This window comes from Athene noctua, chromosome 1 (assembly GCF_965140245.1).
Source record: "Athene noctua chromosome 1, bAthNoc1.hap1.1, whole genome shotgun sequence".
In the NCBI taxonomy this organism is placed as follows: domain Eukaryota; kingdom Metazoa; phylum Chordata; class Aves; order Strigiformes; family Strigidae; genus Athene; species Athene noctua.
This window is the reverse complement of record NC_134037.1, coordinates 29,314,347-29,334,039: the sequence shown is the minus strand read 5'-3', so window position 1 is coordinate 29,334,039 and position 19,693 is coordinate 29,314,347. Positions and strand designations below refer to the sequence as shown.

At 38.1% G+C, this 19,693-nt stretch overlaps 1 protein-coding gene and 1 long non-coding RNA gene across 4 annotated transcripts in view; one reads left to right on the top strand and one right to left on the bottom strand.

The window, feature by feature from the left end:
- Positions 1 to 19,693, top strand: part of DST (dystonin) — a 310,970-nt gene that overhangs the window by 6,205 nt on the left and 285,072 nt on the right. For all 3 annotated transcript variants that reach the window (XM_074895774.1, XM_074895777.1, XM_074895776.1), the window contains exon 3: positions 9,804 to 9,992. In XM_074895774.1, coding sequence (XP_074751875.1) covers positions 9,804 to 9,992 — 189 coding nt within the window. The remainder of the gene's footprint in view (positions 1 to 9,803; positions 9,993 to 19,693) is intronic.
- Positions 7,248 to 19,211, bottom strand: LOC141955990 (uncharacterized). Its single transcript, XR_012632810.1, has 4 exons — positions 18,312 to 19,211; positions 9,709 to 9,906; positions 8,733 to 8,816; positions 7,248 to 7,546 (listed from the first exon to the last, which is right to left on the bottom strand). It is a non-coding gene; the product is annotated as an uncharacterized LOC141955990 (long non-coding RNA).

The window sequence follows — 19,693 nt, the reverse complement described above, 5'->3', positions numbered from 1 at the left end:
CAGTCACCCAGTAAAGTACTGTCACTGGGTCACTGTCCACATCAGTGGTAAGGCATGGTCTCGATACACTGCAAATTGGGGCCTGCATTATAAATGAACACATCCTCATAGTTCTCTAACAGGATAGAGACAACCACTGCCTAAAGATCTGGTACATAATAAAACTTCCTCTTACTATTTAGTTATATAGTTATGTCAACAACATCCTACCTATCATGTAAGTATTTACATATTCAGGTTTCTCAGTATCTTCTGTTATCTCTGGAAATGTGTGTTTTAGATGAGGTTGCAGCTTCAGTTCTGTTGTATGCCAGATACAGTGCATGTTCCTGGTGTACACAGCTGCTTGCAAGCAAGCAGAGCCCTGGTTTCAAGGTAATCCAGGTGGAGCACGGCTTGTCACCATCCATCTGTTAGCAGCCATATTATATACATTTACAGAATGGGAACTTCTAGCCAGTGTTTTTTGGCCGAAACTAACCTCAGATTGAAATGTGAATTAAAATAGCTGAGGTCAGACTTTGTGGTGAGCACATGTACTACCACATCTTCTGTAGAAACTGTTCTTATGCAGACAGAAGGAATCATGCAGGGGTCCATAGATCACATACAGCTCAGAAAAGCTTAACCATCTACAATGATTTCTCAGTCACTGTGGTCAGATTATTACGGTGACTGTGGGAAAGAAGAATCTGACACCTATGGCAGATCAGGTTGTGGATGCTCCTCCAGAAAGAGCTCAGCGCTTTAGGCCGAGGGTATTAAATGAAAGAAAGCACCACAGGAACAGGGTAGTAGCACCCTCGGGGCTATTTTAGCTCTTAGGCTGTTACATGTGTTTTCCTAGGGCATGGAAATTTCCCTCACACTCTCTTCCCCTCCCAGGCTTTTTTAAGGGAGACACCTTTGATGTGCTGTGGAAGAACCGCACAGAGCACAGGGTGAAGTCATCTTGCTGTTTTCATGCAGGATCCGATTCAGCTGAGCTGGGCTTGTTCGGCCTGGCTGTGTCAAATGTGAGCGACTGCCATCCCAAGCCAGAGCCTCTCAGGCTGCCCCCTGCGCTCTGTAGCCTGGAGGGGTCTCATGCTCTGAGGAGGGTGTGCTTGGGCCCTTCCAGCTCATGTGGGCAAGGACTCAGCACTGCATGGCATAGATGCTTGAGCCGGTCATCAGGCCGACAGCTGATCTTGACCTAGTGCTGGCAAAGCTGGCTTGGACACTTCTAAGATTCAGCTGGACACGGTGCTGGGCCATCTTGTCTAGACTGTGCTTTTGCCAAGAAAGGTTGGATCTTGAGGTCCCTTCCAAGCTGGTATTCTGTGATCGTTTTTGAGCTGATTCCTTGTGCTTCTAGTTCACCTGCGAGCCCAGGTACCTGTTATCTGGGTACTTCTGCTGTCCAAAGTGTCTGAGCCCCTGCTGTGCTCCCTTGTGCCCTACTGCCTTGCTTCAAGGAGAGTCCGCGGTTTGCTGTTCCTGACTCATCAGCAGGAATGAAACATGAGTTACGGCTGAAGTGTGAAAACACTACATCAGCTATAGAAACTAACAGCAATTGACATGTGGTCAAAGACACATTTCTTTCAGGTTCTGCCAGTGTCCTTATCACCCCTGTCCACTCAGCTGCTTAAATACAGCACTTGGCTTCAGGATGGCACGGTAAACAGTAGAGCAGACTAGAATTAAAACACAGTTCTTACAAGACTTAATTTATGATTATCTAAATTGATAGCACTAACCATACTGAAATACATAATCATGTCAGGCTGAGGTATTATATTTATCCTCCTCCTTTGTTCTAGAGAGAACAAAATGATACAACTAGGTCGAGGCATCATTCCTTTCTGATCTGCTGCTGCTACCTTCCTGCGCATAAAGTGCAGCTGGAGTTGGAAAGTGACTTTGCAAAACCAGCATCCTCTTATACAGCATGATAAGCTTGCTGTAGGCATTTACAGTTTATAGTCTGTAGACCTACTCAGCTGACCTAGTGTAGGTGTCTGCTTCAGGATGAGCTGAACAGTTCTTCAGGCCGCACTGAATGTATTGACTAAATTTTTCATTGGCTTTAACAGGAGCTTAAGATTAGTTGCTCCTGAAGAAGAGACCCATTCAGATACATTGTTGGTATCTGAATCTAGGTATCTCAACAGATATCTGAATTCCATGCTAGGTATTTTTTTAAAATATATAAGCCTATTAAATGTCTCATCAGTTATGCATCTATTTTATGCTTGACTAAGTGCAGACCCATCTTCACATGCTGTGGTGGCACTTCAAACAAGCACACTGGACAGAGGAGAGTAATTTCTTTGTACTAGGTGATGGGCAAGACTTTCATGGTTTTGTAATCTATGTGTTATTTCTTATTCTCCTTCTTACTGTATTTTTAATATTTAAAGTTAATTCCTTATGGCAGATTTTTGATATATACTACACTGCCCAAGCTGAGAAGTACTGAGATGGAAAATAGAGGAAGCAGGGGTAGAAGAGGAACATACTTGGGAATATGCTAGTATATTCTAAATTCAACTTTCCTTTGCAGACCACTGATCAAGCAGTACTCTGATTTTTTTTTTTTTTCTCTTAAATAATTGTTCCGTTTCTACTGTAGGCTTGCAGTGCCCTGAGGTAACAGGGAAGGAACTGGGACAAGCCATTGCAAAGGCAAGGCAACTGTGGAGAGCTGCAAGCCTTCTTGTCAGAGAATGATAGTACTGCTTGGAGAACATGCCAGCTTATGTGGTTTATAGATTTAGACAGGAAAGAGTATTTAAAGGGTATCCTGAGGCATGACTGAGCATGCTATTTGGCTATTTGCTTACACATCATCAGATTTTCTTAGTGTTAACAGCTTACCTGCTTTGATAGGAATCCTAACTTTATGATAGGATATCCCAAACACATTCTGTAAAGCAGCAGTGTATTGCAGCATGGGTTACTAAAAATTGTACTATAAATTCACATCTAAATCCTAGGTTCACACAAGGGCTAATACATATACCCTTGGGGGCCCACTTAAGAACTGGAAAGCAGGTTATTGATGTTGTATTTCATGAACTCGGTTGGAAAAGTAATCTTGTTCAGGTTATGTAAAAGACAATTGCTTTTAATCCCTTTGTGTGGACTTATCTTAGAATATGACACATGTCAAATCAGTCTTCAATATCTGAAAAATGGTTCCAGCACTGCTTAGAGTTTAGGTTTCAGAAGATAAGAATAATATGTCCTAAAATAAGCATAAGGCATGCAAGTAAGCATCAGTGAAAGCTTGTTAATGAGGGAGTGGAATGAGAAATTGAATGTAAAATCTTACATTTCATGTTTTGATTCAGATCTTTATAGGAGCCCTCAGCTAAGATTAAAATAAAAAAAAGAAAATAATTACAAAAAAAAAAAAAGGTTCCCGTCTATTTTTTGATACGTGATAGAACCAAGAAAGGGCAAACACAGATGCATTCTCCTTGTGTGTTAGTGAAGTAATATACTGAGTGAGTGTAGGTAATCTTCCTGCTATAAAAACCGAAGACGTAGCTTTAATTAGCAATCTTTACTATTAGAGAGGATGTTTAAGTAGTTTGGAGGACTTTACCCCCAAATCCACGATTCAAGTTAACTTGCAGTTAAAGAAATGTGGGGGTTTTGTTGTTTCTTTGTAACCTGAGTATATTTGGGATGGAAGTGTGAATGGGAGAAGAAGGGAAATATTGTAGTCTTGGTCACTTTTAAACTTAAAACCGTTTTCACAATACAGATGCATATATATATATATATATATATGTATGTGCAGCAGAAAGATTCTCAAATTTCTGTCAGCATGCAGGGAAATTTGATACAATCAAGCTATTTAATTAAACCTGCCTTTTTAGTTCAAGTAGGTACTTCAACTGTAGGGTTTATTTCTATTCCAGCCTGTCCACAAAACAGCTGAGAATTCTGGCATCTTCAGAACAGTTTTGATACTACACATACTAATCTCGCCAGGCTCTAAAATGTTGTAGGTTGCATATACATGGAAATTTCCAAGCTTTGAACAAGCAGTAACTGACAATTCAAAGACTGTTTCTTGAGTCCATTAACTGACAGTGGTAATAGATGACAATTCTCATGCATATACAACCACTGTCAAAAACCTTAAAAACAAGCACATGAAGTTGGATAACCTATCTGAGCTTTCTTTGTCTTTGATATTCATTAGTGGACCTGCAAAAGTGCATTAAATCTACAGGACACACTCAAATATCTGTAAAGGCATTTGCAAACATGGTTGAGTTGTATTGTCATTCCTCCAATTGTGCTGAATTGTGGCTTAATGCTAGCTATCCCTTTTTCTGTGGTTCGGTGAAGTGCCAGAAAGTAAACTGGGCTGCAGTCCAGTGTTTACTCAAGTTAATGCAAAGGTTTCTGTAAACTTCAGCAGGAGATCTGATAATGCACTCTTACTTCTCTTGAAGTTAATGTTTAGTGACTCCGAAAACACATACTGGCTGGAAAGTTTGGGTTCCAAGGTTAGAATTCTGACACCCAATATATTCTACCCAAAATACTTACACACCGGAAAAAATGAAGAATGAATACGATTTCTTATAGAGCATAAAAATAATAGGTAACGTATGATGAAGGCCATAGGGATAGTAGAAGCCACAATGGGTAGGGAAAGTATCTGGTGAATTAATACAATAGCATATTGAAAGAATGGAGGACTCAAAGATTCATGTCACTAAAGCAATAACGCACACGTGGGATAGCACTGATGTGTTCATAGGGTGCTATTAAAGTATCAGACAAAGAATTTAAAAGAAATACAGAAAAAATAAGGCTGAAAGAAAAATGTTCAACACATTATCCAAAATGTTTTCATCTGTAAATAAAAAAAGCAAAAGTTAAACAAGTATTTTAGGAAGAATCAAAATCCTATTTTTTATATTATTAAATGGGCTAGAAATGAGAATAGGCAAAAACATAACAAGGCTTGCAGTGTATGACATACTAGGTTATCAGATACCAGACCATACTGAAAAAATTCTGAAGAATGGGGCAAATGAACACACATGGTGTTCATAAATGCAAGTCTGGGTATATTACAGAGAAAAGTAATTTATCCAGTTTATTAATTTTTAAGATTATCGTCTTCAGAAAGGGCCTTTTGAATTGCTTTTGACAAGTCAGTGAAGACCTCTTTCAGATGCATAGCCTGATCAGAAAAGAAGATGGGCTGGGAAATATTTAAACAGAACAGAAAAACATACTATACTATTATATATATATATATATATCAGTAATACAAATTTATAAGAGTACTGTGCTGAATTATGGGGATCCAGCAAGAGTGATGTCTCTGAATGAGGACATGTAAAACTCTCACCACAAAAAAAAAGTGATGGAAGAGACTGGAATTATTTCATGTAGAAGGAGGAAGATAGGAGGAAATCTGATGAGAAACTATATATGGAATGATGAAAACTATATTGAAGTCTGACCAAAGCCCAGTCATTATGGGTCTGATCCATTCTATAAAGTTTTGAATACCTGCAGTATAGATAGATGTCTATGAGTGAAGCAGTCACCTTGGGATCCCTTTGTGGCCAGTAGAGAGAAATAGGTGCCATTAGAGAATAGTTCATCTGACCTGCTGACTTCAGTGGCTTGAAAGGGAGGGGAGGTTTGCTGAGCTTTGGTCAGAGGAATCCCACACTCTTGTTTCTATACACAAGAAATCAGTCACTGAATCAGAAGTGTGAGGTTAAAACTTGGCTGGATAAGATTTTTTTTTTTTTTCACAGAACCTCTTACCATGGAAGTAATTTTACACAACCAGTTGGTTGTGTGCTCTGGCATGCTGTGCCCAGGCTTGCAACACTGATCATTGGTTTGCGTGTAAAGATAGACACAACAGGTCCTTTCAATATTACCACACTTCATTCCAGAAAAAAACCCAAACTTTCAAAGAAGACTTAAATGAATGAATTTCAGCTAAAAGAGGCTGATCTCCTCATCCTCCTTCCACAAACAGAAAAACTCCGTTGAGAGGAGGTGAACTAGGCTTTGGCTCTGCTCTGGCCTCCAGAGACGCCTCTCTATTCCTGCTGACTGTAGAGTATGACTAGGAAGATCAGTCTTCATGGATGCAGGCAGACTCTAACTGAAGCACGCACATGAATGTTTTTAGAGAGAAGATAATCCCAGGTTCAGTTTGCCTCTTGTCTTCCTCTGTGGTATCTAAAAATGGTTCTGGTGGTCATCTGAGTTGTTTCTTTATGGAAGAATACTTTGTAGTGTAAATCTGTGTGCAGTTATTTTAGTATTTGGAAGACAGATTTTCTAAAAATATGTATTTGAAATCTTGTTTGGTTTGTCTTGTTTCAGAATTTTACAGGCATAAAAATGAGTCAGGCAGTAGGTTCTAGGAATGAGCAACTCCCTCTCAGTGCAAGGAACAAGAAAAGGTTTGTCACTGTCCAGTGACACAGCATTCACATGATACTGGAAACTACAAATTGCTTAATGGTGTTAGAGCAACCTCACTGTAGTGCCTGCATGATTCTAAAATCGCAAGTGTTTTCTCAGTGATTTGGTCTCGGGTGATGTGCTGTGTGTCCCTGAATATTTTGTAATACTTTTCTGCTCTTCTGTGAGTGCTGTCTTAACATCTAAAATAGTGCTGTCTTTGCCAAACAAATATTTGTGTTATCTTCACACTTTAAATTTTGATTACTGTATTAATATGGTAAGTTCTCAATTTTGGGTTCAACTAAAGGATAAATAACACAGATGTCATGACAAGCGTCTGTTTATTTCACTGTTGAGAAGAAATTACTGGCCATTCTAGTTTTGCACTGGGTACAAGAGCAACAGCTCCCATACATTACATCACTTTTGACTATTGTCTTCATTTTTGGTTACCAAATTTTGAAATTTTCCAGAATTGGGTTTTTGCTCTGGCATAGTCTCACTGCAGGAATGAGTAAGCATTTCAGGTTTTGGTCTGAGGACTCTGCCCTTGTAACATTATCACTGTTGATATGGAATTAGTTTTCCACCCGAAATCATGATCCTCTGCCTTTATCGCATTATAATCCTCCCCAGAGCAACCATTTGTGATATTGTAGGCAGATTATGACTTCAAGTGAAGAGTAAGCTTCAGCAAACAGAAGCAGATGAGCTCTTAAAGAGATAAAGATCTCATTTGCTTGGTAGTAATAAACAACAAAAGAGAAAAATATATAAAATACAAAGGAGCAGCACTGTCTATAAACAGACTTTTTGGGAAGTCACAAGTGACTTTTTAATATTGAAACATAATAATCAGTGAACCTTGAAGTATTTTGAGGTGAAGTCACTCAGTGAGACAGACCCACATACTTAAATCCCTATCTGGCGTGCATTTCTAAGCACTTTTAGAGCTGCTTAGCTTCTACCAAATTCTTTTGTTACATAAACATACTTTTCCAAAGAGTTTTATCCAACTCATGGAGGTGCGAGTGTGGTGAGGAAGCAGGTACAGCGCAGGGTATATAATGAGGCTTTGGCCAGTGACCATCGTCTGTAAATGAATCATAATGCATTTAACATTTAGAAAATCTCTTCTCATTTCAGAATTCAGAATAGATTTGCTGGGTATTTTGGTCTCTTAAGGAATATTTTCTTTTACTATGGAATAATCCCTGATGCACACTACTTTTTTTTGTAAAAGATTTCCATGAGAAGTAAGCTCTATAGTAGGCTCCCTGTGTTGTATTTTTTCCTGTCATCCTGAATAGTTGTAGTACACACTGAATGATAAGTTTTAAGTATCTGTTAGCTATTTCACAGAAAATGGGGCAGTAAGTTTTCCCACTGCAGCAGTGTGGCAGATTATCTCACAGATTTACATCTTTGAATGTATAGAGCTCTTCCTAAATCTGCACAGGTCTGCTGGCTGCAGTGGCTTCCGTTATGCTGCTTGCGTTGCTGGATACGGACAAGGTCCTGTTTCCACTGAGATACAGGGAGTCAAAGTCTGGCCCTATCTGTAGTCTAAATGACTCTATTACTTCAGTAGAATAGGAGGGATTGTGAAAAAGGGTTCAGGAAATTTTGGCTGTATCTTTCCATCATATGTGTATATATACAGCCCTGATGCACCACATATGAACCTCCCAGATGGACTAAGTAGAGTTGCTCTCTATTCCCGTCCCACCTCTTCAGTGTCCAGGAGTAGAAGGTTGCTATCTGGAAGTTGCTTCACCTGATACTTCACTCTGGCACTTAAACCTTTTCACATCATCTGTTGCATGCAATGTGTATCTGTAGCAATTACTAGCATGTGTATGTAAATATATGTTTGTGTGTTTTGGCTATTTAGGAGTATATATTAATGGTGCATGCTTTTAAATAATGAAAATAGCTGAGTGCCCCGAACAGACTGCAGCTCTCTTCCCTTGCAGTATCATGAATACTGGAATAAAACCAATTTGCACAGAGTCATATATATGACTTTTGATTGCTTCAATTTACCAACATAACATTTTAGCATAACTTTTCTATACTGATTTCATAATTACAACAGCCACAACGAAAAAGCAAAACAAAACAGGAAAAAAAAACAAAACCAAAAGCTAAGGGAAGGGGGGAAAAAAGAACAGCAGATTTATATGGAAATGTATTGCTCCCACTAGTTTTCAGCTGGCAGGAACTCAGGATATTTAGATTCATAGCATAGATTTCTGCCATTTTAGCTAAAATCTCACCTTGAAGAAGTTTGATTCTTTATACGGGCCAGCTATTTCTGAGTGCTGGTTTTGTCACATAAGGACTTCAGTGGAGTTATTTTACTAGAAGAAAAAAGAAGGTAGAAAATTAGGAATTGTTGCATCTATTCTTGGTTTTGAAAGGGTATGTAGTCCTTAAATTGCAAACTGTCACCAAGGTCATAGATTTGGCTCACTTACTCTGAAAGCTGATGAGACTATGTGAATGACACTCTTATTTATGACCCGGCCAAGTTTAATATCCACCAACATTGTATTCAGTACAAATGACACATGGCAGGCTCATGAGGGGATGCAGTGAAATGAGAGAATGCTCATTGTAAATGCTCTGCAGGTAGCAATACAGAGCTAGCATTATACATGTTGCCATTAAAGGAATGAAATTCTGTAAGGCTATGAGACCTTCTGGATGATGCTCATAGGTTTTCCCAGCAAGCCTTTAAAAAGCATTTGTGAAAGGTAGCTTTTCCTGAGTTTATTAATTTGGCCAAATATACAAGTATTTCTCAGATGGTAGCAAAAGACAGCACTTTGTCTTAATCATTTTATTCCAAGCAGTAAGGTCTCTCTCCAGATCTAGCAGCATCAGAACCCTTAACGAGAACTGTTAGTCATAATTAAGTGTTGCCAGCTACCAATTTCTCTTCACTTTCATTCTCAGGAAAAAATGCACCTTTTCAGCTCATGCTTCCTAAAACAATTTCTCATGAGGCCAAGAATTAACCTGGAAAATTTTAATTATAAATTTAAAATTAGAACTGTTTAGTTATAAATAACTAAAAGTGTGAGCTTATAAGGAAAACCAGCAGGAGTTACTGCGACTAGCTGGGTCAGTAATACATATAACTGAGAAATATAAACCAAATGTGATATTAACAGTACTTGGCAACATCTCTTTATTGTTACATGCAGTATATATGAACATTATATTAATTTAAGATGAGCATGCTTGTACCTCAAGTCATTGTTAAGATCCTGTATGATTTTTCTGTTGTTACATGGCTCCATTCTGGGAGATGTCAAACACAACGATTGCTTTTTCTGTTATAGGGCTTTAGATCAAGTCCTCGCCATGCTAGAAGACGTGTAGCACCTCGCCTAGAGGAAACACAACCTATAGTGGAAGCTCATCACCTAAGTGAGCAGGAAACTTCTGTAAGAAAAAGAAAAATCAAGAAAAGCAGCCGAGTTCAACCAGAATTTTATCATTCTGTTCAAGTTACCCCAACTCGAAAACCTGTAAGTATTCTACCTTTAGGGGTAAATAGCACTTGAAGTATATTATAGAGGCATGTAATATAATTCTAGTTTTGGGGCCATCCATATTTTGTTCCTTAATTTAATAACCTTTTCAGTTGTCATGTTCAGTGAATCTAGATATAAGTTTGTTAGACTATATTTAATATTGACACGTAACTCTAAAAAAAAAAAAAAAAAGCCAGTTCTGGAGTTTTTGAATTTTGATTTTTATTTAATGTTCAGTCTACAGTAAATATTCAAGTAAGATATTTTATTTGATAATTTTATAGTGATATTAACTTAACAGGCTTTTAGAGCACATGTGTGTGTTATTGAAATTCCTCACTCAGATTTATCAGAGATTCTATGTACTGAACCAAATTTATATTAAATCTCATTACTAGATACAATTTTGAGGTCTCTTCTGCTTTATACAGTATGTACAATCTTTCTGCTCAACAAAACTTGTATCAAATTTTAACACTGTTTGCTCCTCAGCTTGATCTACACATAGCTCTTTTAATATTGCTAACTTACTTTTAGTGAGGAAATATGACAATTCATTGAACACTTAGACAGTTCCCAATGTGAATGCATGTGAAGATACTTCCTGCAGACATAATGCATTTATCTGTTTAATGAGATCTCATTGCTTTGATGCATGCGTTGACTATCCTATCTGTGCCAGTGTTAAGGGACTTGAACTACTTCTATTAAGCCAGTATTATTAAAAAGGTAACTACTGAGCATACCCCCAAAAAAATTATCTTGAGGTTACTCCAACCTAACTAAATCTTCCTAGATTTGTGTTAACTGAGCACCAAGAATTATCAGTGAGCTCTGAAGTTGGTTTGAGAAAGTGGATTCCCTAGTGGAAGTACACTGTCTGAGAGAGCAAGAAACTTGTGCAAAGAACAGAAAGCCAGAGGTACCAACACCTGCCGGAATTTTTACCTTTTAGCTGATACATTTCATTTCTCTGCTTTCACTTCACTACTCCCCAGTCTCCTCTGTTCTTTCATGCTTCTACTTATTATTTATTTACTCTGCTGCTGTTTCTGTGGTTTAATGTGATCTGCTGGATTTGTCTTCTGGTTGTCTTAAAGGATCTGATCTTCCTTTCTTCTCAACCATCTCCCTTTCAGTCCCATCCTATCTTGCTCTTTAGACCACTCTATCTAACACTCGTATTCTTACTAGGTCTCCAGCCTCTCACCAGGCTCTCCTCTGTTCATTACTTGCTTCTGGTCCTTTCTCCACTTTGTTGTCCTTCCTTGATCTCTTCCATCATCTCCTCTATTATTTTCCATTGCATGCCTGTTTTTTTCAATTCTCTTTTTTGTTTGATTGTTCTTAATTTTTTCCATGGTAGGCCTATGCTGAGGGTAAGTCTGCCTGTAATCGCTGAGGCTGTTACCAACTGCTGCTGATTACAAACAAGGGAAAAAGAGCATCAGTGGTGCTGAATTAAAGAGCTAAAATGGCAGAAATTATGTAAGCAGCACAACAGGCTTTGAGGAATGGATTAGTGCAGATAAGAAAGCCCTGCTTTTCCCCAAAGACAGTAACACATTAGGAACTTCAGGACCAGCAAAGAAGAAAAAGTGTAAGAATAGAGAATGTGCAGTGTTACTATATAGCTTCATTTTCCTGTCATCTCATGGGTCTGTGCTGTGTCTGACAAGACCTACCACTGAAACACTAATAAATCCCAGATTTAGAGAAAACTTCTCTTAGTGCTGTCACCATTATGTCACTATCTTGAAATTTCTTTTGCAGTATATCTTTTATGCAATGATATACGGTTCTTTTGATAGTTTTTTCTACAGCTTTGATGAACTCATGTTTCTACAAAAAAGAATAATCATTATCTTTATTAGACTACAATCCAGAAAACATAAGTCACCAATTTAATTTCTCATGGACGTTTTAAGTTATTCTGAATGTATTATTAACGCCACAGTGACAGGGTAAAGTTCATGCCATGACAAATCACTGCAGCATTGTGAAGTTCTGTGCAGTCACAATGTTGTCTGTCCTGCAGTTTGTCACGACTTCATTCCACTTAGTCTCAACAAGATGAGATATTTGGCCTTTATCTCTGTACAGTTCCTTGCCAGAAATGCTCTTGTTAGTCTGCATAATTTTTTTCCATTATTTTTTCCTGTTATTCCTACCTCTGCCCACTTGAACGACTTCAAATAAATAACCTATTGTTGTCTTGACGTTTACACTATATAGGTATTTGTAGGCAGCTATGGCCATACCATGCTTAGTCATCACTTGACAAAAAATTACATATGATGTTTGCTCACTAGAAGACAGAATTTGTCCTCATAAAGCAGTTCTCCTTCTGATAATTTTTATTGTTTTTTTCCTACTTGTGTTTTTTGTCCCTGTTTTCTCACAAGACAAAATGTTATTTTCAAAGTAACTAGAAAACAGCCTTATGGAAAGATTTTTCTTTGCTCCAAGAATTTTTTGTGTAATCAGTCCTAAAATACATTAGCCTGTTTTGTTGCTGTATTAAGATACATGCTTAAAAGACTTTTCAGGTATTTCATTAGAAGTTTTGTTGGATATTTAGACGCTTCGGCTTTCTGATTCCTGCTAATTTAGACAATTTTGTATTTGGTGTGTTTTGTCGTGTCTAAATCTTGTTTTGCAGTTTTCTAGCCACAGCTATAATTATCTCACTGTGCTTGGCTTATTTCTCACTTCCTGCGTAGCAATCCGAGATCTTTCTAGTATTGTCCTTGATCTTGTCAGAACTAAGATAGGTGTAATTGTGTATATGGGAGTAATCCCACTGAAGACAATAATTGCTCCTCTTGAAAATCTACATGAGAAGATGTTACCAGAAATAGAATATTCATTTTCTCTGAAAACTACATTAGATTTTTATACTTTCCAGGTCATTAATGAAGACATTAAATACATTTCATCCTAATACCAATCCTTACCAGACAGAGATCATCGCTATTTTCACTTTATTTTATTCATCTTAATGCAGTACAACATCAACATGGTGCAATGATGCGTAGCTTACCCCTTCTATGGCATGGTGTTGTATCTTGTGTCCTGTAGGTCACCCTCTTGGGGGCTGTATTATTTGTGCTGATGTTCTCTATAGGTGACAGTTTTACATCAAGTTCACACTGAGGAGAGTACAGATACCTATTACTGAAGTGTGCTTTGAATTTTTGAACACAGTGGAGAACTCTTTTGAGAAGAAACAGGACCATGTTCTTTAAATTAGCATGACTTCATGGAAGTCAAAGGAGTGTTACATACTACTCCTTTCAAGGTAGCTGATTCTGTATGGGTAGTTAAATTTTCTAAAGGTGTGGAAGGATGCGCAGAAGTGTCCTGTTGTGAGCTTGCTGCTGTCCAGCAATACTTCTCCAAGGCAAATTTTAAACTGGGGGTTTTATTACAAGCATTTTGCAAATATTATCTATATTTTTAAATAGGTGTCTGTTCTGAAACAAAAGTATAAAACTCTGCAAATTATTAATAGGTTTTTTTCCTGTGCTGGCCTGGAACCAGAAGTTGGCCCTGAGTTTGTGTAACATGTCTGGCTCCTGAGCTGCGGGGTCACCTAGACATACAGTTCTGCCATATTCTAATTTCAGCTGTGTGTCTAAATACATAGTTGAAAAGAGATGCTGTCAAAGCAGCATCTTTTGACATCTCCATTGTTAAACAGTTTGAAGGGCTCCTAAATTGCCTGACTCATGCAGCCACTAAGGATTAAGATCATGAGATGTAGTACCAAAATTTGCACTTGAGTTTGTCATAACAGGATCACTGTAAGACATGTGGAGATGAAACTACAGAGATTGGGGCATAAATAAATTTGGTTCCTTCACTTTCAGATGTGAAATCTCTGTTTCTACTCAAAAGCCTTGTACTTTACACATTCATACTCACTGGTCTATTTTGCCCCAGCACTGTAGCCATAGCATACATTGAGGTGATTATCTACAGAATACTGTTAAAAAAAAAAATCTATCTCTGAAGTAACCTACAAGGAATAAACTGATGACAAGTAATGATCTCAGAAGCACTGCTGCCATTGAGACTACTCCTATGACTTAACTGAAGCTTGCACTGTAAAGATTCTGATGATGAAAGCTTGAAAGCAAAGTTAATCAGTTTCTAATGCATTTAAAACCATAAGCTGTCCCATCCATGGTCTCATTCAGCTATTGTGGTTTTTGGTTTTATGTGTTTAAGCCTTAAAACTTATTAGAAAAACAGTATTACAGTTCTGTGAGGAAAAAAAGTATTACAGTTCCGTAAGAAAAACACAAGGTTTCTTTAAACATCTGATACCAAATCATTTACAGAAGTCATCTACGTATTAGTTGACACTTGGCTTACTTGAGATTAAATTCTTCATAGGAATTAAGTTGTTCTACAGTGCTTTTTAGAGGTTTTAATAATGTCTCATTAAATAATTGCCATTTTGTTTTAGTTTCCATTTATTCTTACTCGAGTGTTATTTACTAGTTTTCCAATACCATGATGTACTTTATGCGCTATTCGAATGACCTAATATAGATGACACACAAAAATTACTCATCATCCTGCACAAGACTTGGTTAATTCCAAGTATTAGTTATTTAATATATAGATTGCATTCACACCTTCTTTCTTTTGGAGACACCTGTTTGTGTTGGATTGTGTCTCCTGTGAATCACATTTAGAAGCAAATATGACAATATTATCATATCATCGTTCACCTTCAGCTTTTTATTAATGTTACATTAATGTTCTTGAAACATAAATCTGTGAGTTACCAGACTCTGCATGGATGAGCGCATAAACACATGTGCGTGTCCTCTCAGGATGATTTGAGCACAGTCACAATGAAGAAATGCAGGGCCCACGTGAATGAATATAAAAAGGGAAACAAGGACTGCATTTTTTGTTTTAAGACCTAAAGGATATTAATGAGGATAAGGATTTTGAGAATGCGAATAATTGAATAATGAGCAAAAGGATTTTGAGAAGCACCTGAGAATTTATTAGGTGACCGATTCGTAAAGTTTTTAACAAGATTTAAGCATCTAGTCATCTTAAACATTTTTAAAAATACCTCAAGAAACCTATTTTAGATGTGTAGAATCTTTGCAAATATGTCTAAATGCTAAATCCAGTCATCTCTGAAATAAAGAGGAAGCCTTCAGTAGCCATTAGGTTGACTTCAAAGGTACCTCTTCTCTTTCAGAACATACACATGACTACCAAGAGAATGTTTACATCTCTTTCTTGGACTGTTGTGTTTTATTGCTTTTCTTATAGCAAATAACTTCTGACTATTAAACTGTTCATAAACAGTTTTACACCAAGACTTCATTTTCCTGCTGTTCTAGCTTTTGTGACCTCCTCCCTTGCTGCCTGCTCCTGATTTCCTCTTGGCTGCTTTTCCCTCTCCACCCTGCAGCTCATCTATTGCACTGCAGCAATTGCCTGTTTCTTCCACTCCTTTTGCCCAGCTCCTAGGCAGTTTAGATTTTTGAAGGGATTTCTTAAAGGTATATTGCCATGAGTTTCACTAGGCCAAGGATGTCTTTACAACTTTAAAAGTACTTTGTGTTAAAACACAATGGTAACACGTTAAGAATTCAATCTAAGATTTAAAATTATTGTTGAGTTGTCTTTCCAGTACTTTTTTTTCTATGGATGAGTTGTTACAGCTGTCGGGCATACTGCAAAAGAAACAGTTAATTACAATAGTGCTGGTAATTACTGATGACACATGTATGTAAAAATACACAGAAACAAGCATAGCAATAACAGTACAAATTCACATTTAGAGCACCTTAACTGACTTCACTGCTAGCTCTTATCTGGAGACTTAAGGTCATTGAATTAACTGTGCCCTGTGGTGGCAGATCATACTTGTTCAGAGTGTAATTAGATTTACACTTGTGTGGCTGACAATAGTATCAAATCTATGTTATTTTTCTATACACAGTTTCAAATCATCCTACACCTGCAGGCAAAGCCCTCTAATATAACAGGTTTTGTGTTGATAGGTAAGCTGATTTCATACAATTTTAATTTTGTATTAATTTTCATTCCCATGGCAAATGCTTATTTACTGAAAATGGGATGAGAACTTAAACCACCCTGGCCCTGTTTAATCTAAAGTGTTGAAAGAGGGTGAAAATGCATCCTTGGTCCTTGGTGCTGGAGCTAACTTGCTGCTAAATTAGAAGTGAACGAGATAAAATATTCTTCAACTGTTGTAACAAAGAAATAGAGCCATAAATCTCTGACTTGAAAAATGTCTAATAGCTTTTTTAACACTTATTTTGCCATGATTTGTATTAACTGGGATTTTGTGTTCATTTATAAAATTGTATTACATACATGCAGCATAACCTCACTGAGAAATTAAATGCTAAACTGTTCACAATTTTTCTTTTCAAAATCTCAGTGTCCTTCCTTGAGAGGTAGTAATATAAACCTAAGCTGCTAAAATGTGCTAAGCAGTCTTAACTGTACAAAAAACTGTTTCATGTACGTGATCATAAACAGTAAATTTTGTACAGTAACTGAAGGAAGGTTAGAAAAAAATTATTGATCAGCTCTGATGGTGTTGTTTGCACAACTTAAAATGACTAGTAGTTGTTGCACAGTAATTATAGAGTCTAAATGCAGATGTTTCCTTTTCCTTCACTGCTACAGGAGTCATTCTTCAGAGTTCTATTGTGTAACATCCTACTGTGGCACAGAGTAGTACGTCTTTATATAGCAAGGGACTCCCTTATCCATTTCTATTTATATATAACACTACACATGGGTATTATGTTAAAAGAATAGCTTGGCAAAGGCAAGTATTCAAACGTTAGGAAGTGCTCGAATTAAGCTTATACATGTAGCTTTAATTCAGTCCATTATGCATCTGCGTTGTCATATGGACTTTATTTGTATGATGGCATTCTGTTTTTTCACAGGATGTACTTTGTATTCACTGTAGGATGGAAGTGCTCTTAGGATGACTCTTATGTGTAGGTGTTCTGATGCAGAAGTTGTAAAGTGTGTAAATGAATAAAAGAGGAGAGGAAGAGAGTTAGTGCTGCCTTGGAGACTGAAGGGTGGGCACAAGGTCACTGTGAACGTGCTGAACAACTGGCTTAAAACATTTTTTATCTTCCGTTTTCTAAATGCCTGACTTAAAGCATGTAGTTTGGTTTATAAAAGTTCTCAAGCTGCTATCACCACTGAAGTCTGTGTGTGCTGTGGTCTGAGTATTACTGATATGTAATTCTAATAACTCTTAAAAATCAAGTCCCTGGCATCTCAGTTTGACCTAGGTAACAAAAGTGACCTCCTGGTTTTAGTTTACATCCTGTGTAATGGGAAAGATCATTAGTATTTGTGAAGCAGTCAGGTACTACTGCAGTGATGAGCACCACAAAACAGTCTATGAAATAATAATTTCTTCTTAACTAACTTCATGCTATTCAAATGCTGGTGTTAAGTTCTGGGGCTGCCCATTGAGCAGAGGATGACAAAATACTGAACAACTGTTTATGGAGTGAATATCACGCATCACTTGCACTAAATAAAAGCAAGACACTGGGGATATAATAGTATACGATCACATCATTATGACTACATCATGATGTACAAATGAACAGGCTGAACTGCATGGTGAACCTTGAATCAGGGATTTGGTAACATTTTAGTGCTCGACTTCGCAACTTTATGAGAAGTATTTTAATAAGAACTTTGTGTTTAACTTCCTACTGTTAAAAAAAGTAAACTTAAAAACAAACCTCTGTTGTGTGGCTCATCAGCAGGTTTTGACACCTGCACTACAGCATAGAAAATTCTGCTATTGAGTTTCAGTGAGAGACTGATGATATTTGTATTACTCCATATGAATCAGTAATACAGGGGAAGAGGTAATTTTTTCTAGAGGAACTCTTAGATATTTGCTAATAGCAGGAGTTGGGGTCAAATTTTCTTTTCCTACCAGGCTCCTTAGGGGGATCTGCTTTCTGGTGCTCATTTTTCCCAAGCGTGGCTCTTTCTGCCCTGTCTCTTCCAGCCTGCTCCTCATCTGCCTCTGCCCCACCACTGGCCCCTTCCTCACTGCCCAGTCCTCACTCTTCTGCTGATCTCAGCCCTTCTCCTCTCAGTTTGTCAGTCCTTGTATCACTCCTCTGTGTCACACCCCTGCACAGCCCTTCCCAGGCTCACCTGGTCAGTCATCTCATTGCCCTAAGGCACTTGTTCAACCAGTCTCTTTGATTTCTGTGTCTCCCTGTAGCCTCTGGCTACATATTCCATGCATACCTTCCTTGGCTCTTGCCTCTCTTCTTGGAGACCTTCTCCTCACACGCAGTTCCTCCCTTCCTTGTTCCTCAGAGTACCTTGTTTGAAGCCTTTTGCTGAGCCAATACTGGTTTCATGCCAGCATGTCAGATTCTTAGCTCTCCCCTGATCCACTCTCTGCAGCATTGATGGTTACTAGTCCCAGCTGTTACCATAGAGGTCCGTTTTTCCTCTAGTCTGTATCCATGAAGACTTCTGTTCCCTTGAATGCTTTTCAGCTGCAGCTCCCAGACTCTGCTGGTCTCTGTGTTAGTTCCTCAGGCTGTCAGTCACCGCTTATTTCTCCAGCCCTTTCCTCCAGCGTGCCGGTTCCGGTGTTTGTCCTCTGCATTCAGATCATACAGCTTCTTCCTCTTGCTGGCTAAGCACAGCTGAGTGAGTCACAGAGAGCATAAAAGAAATGGTCTCCTGCCTGTTAGGTCTGGTGCCTGCCCTCCCCTGCTCTCCATGCCTCTTGCCTGCGTTGCCATCAGCCTGCAGCCGCAGCAGGTAACTATTAGATGGAAAGATTAGTGTTGCCTCCATATCTCCAAGCTGGAAGGATCCTGCTCAGTTCTTCATCAGGGATGGTAGGTGTCCTGAAAGCGGAGGTAAGAGCTGTGAGGGTGGAATTTGCTTGGTTGGTCTGTGATGGTGGGGTATTGGTCCGGGTCCGGCAGCTGTAAGACCCCTGAGAGTCTTGAGAGGCTTTGTTTAGTGGGTGCCAATCTGAAGAGATTTTAGTTGAGACATTGGAGACATTTTAGTTGATAAATTCAAACACGGCCTTATTAAAAAAAAAAAAAAAGTCTGGTAAAATTACATCAGTAATCACCTGGGCCCTAGGAAATCAAACTACTTAACTTTGCAAAGAAGGACTACTAGTAGATGAGCAGAGATTAAAAGAAGTTGACTTGCTCAGCAAAGGAAAAAAAAAGCTGAGAGGAGGTACAGGGCAGTCTATGAACACATCAGGGAAGCAAAAAAAAGTATTTAAGGAAATGTACACTGTTGTTGGAAAAAAACAAAAGACCAGGAATAAGTTTCAGGCAGCAACTAGAGGAAGATTACTTGTAATCAAGAAAGTGGTAGGTTCTGGAGCAGCTTTCTCATCAGAGCAGTGTGATCAAACCCAAAATTTAAAAGCTTTACTTTATACTCCCTGATGCCAGGGATAGCAGATGATATTCGTATCTCAAAGACCTGACAAATGTAGACAGATTTTTAACAAAGATGGCAAAAAGCATCTATCTAGCTTAAAGGATATTAATATTTGAAATATACATACCAAAGCCTAGAGTATTCAAAAAGATCACTGGGATGGTTTTTTAGTGTTGACACATAGCTACTGGATAATGTCATCA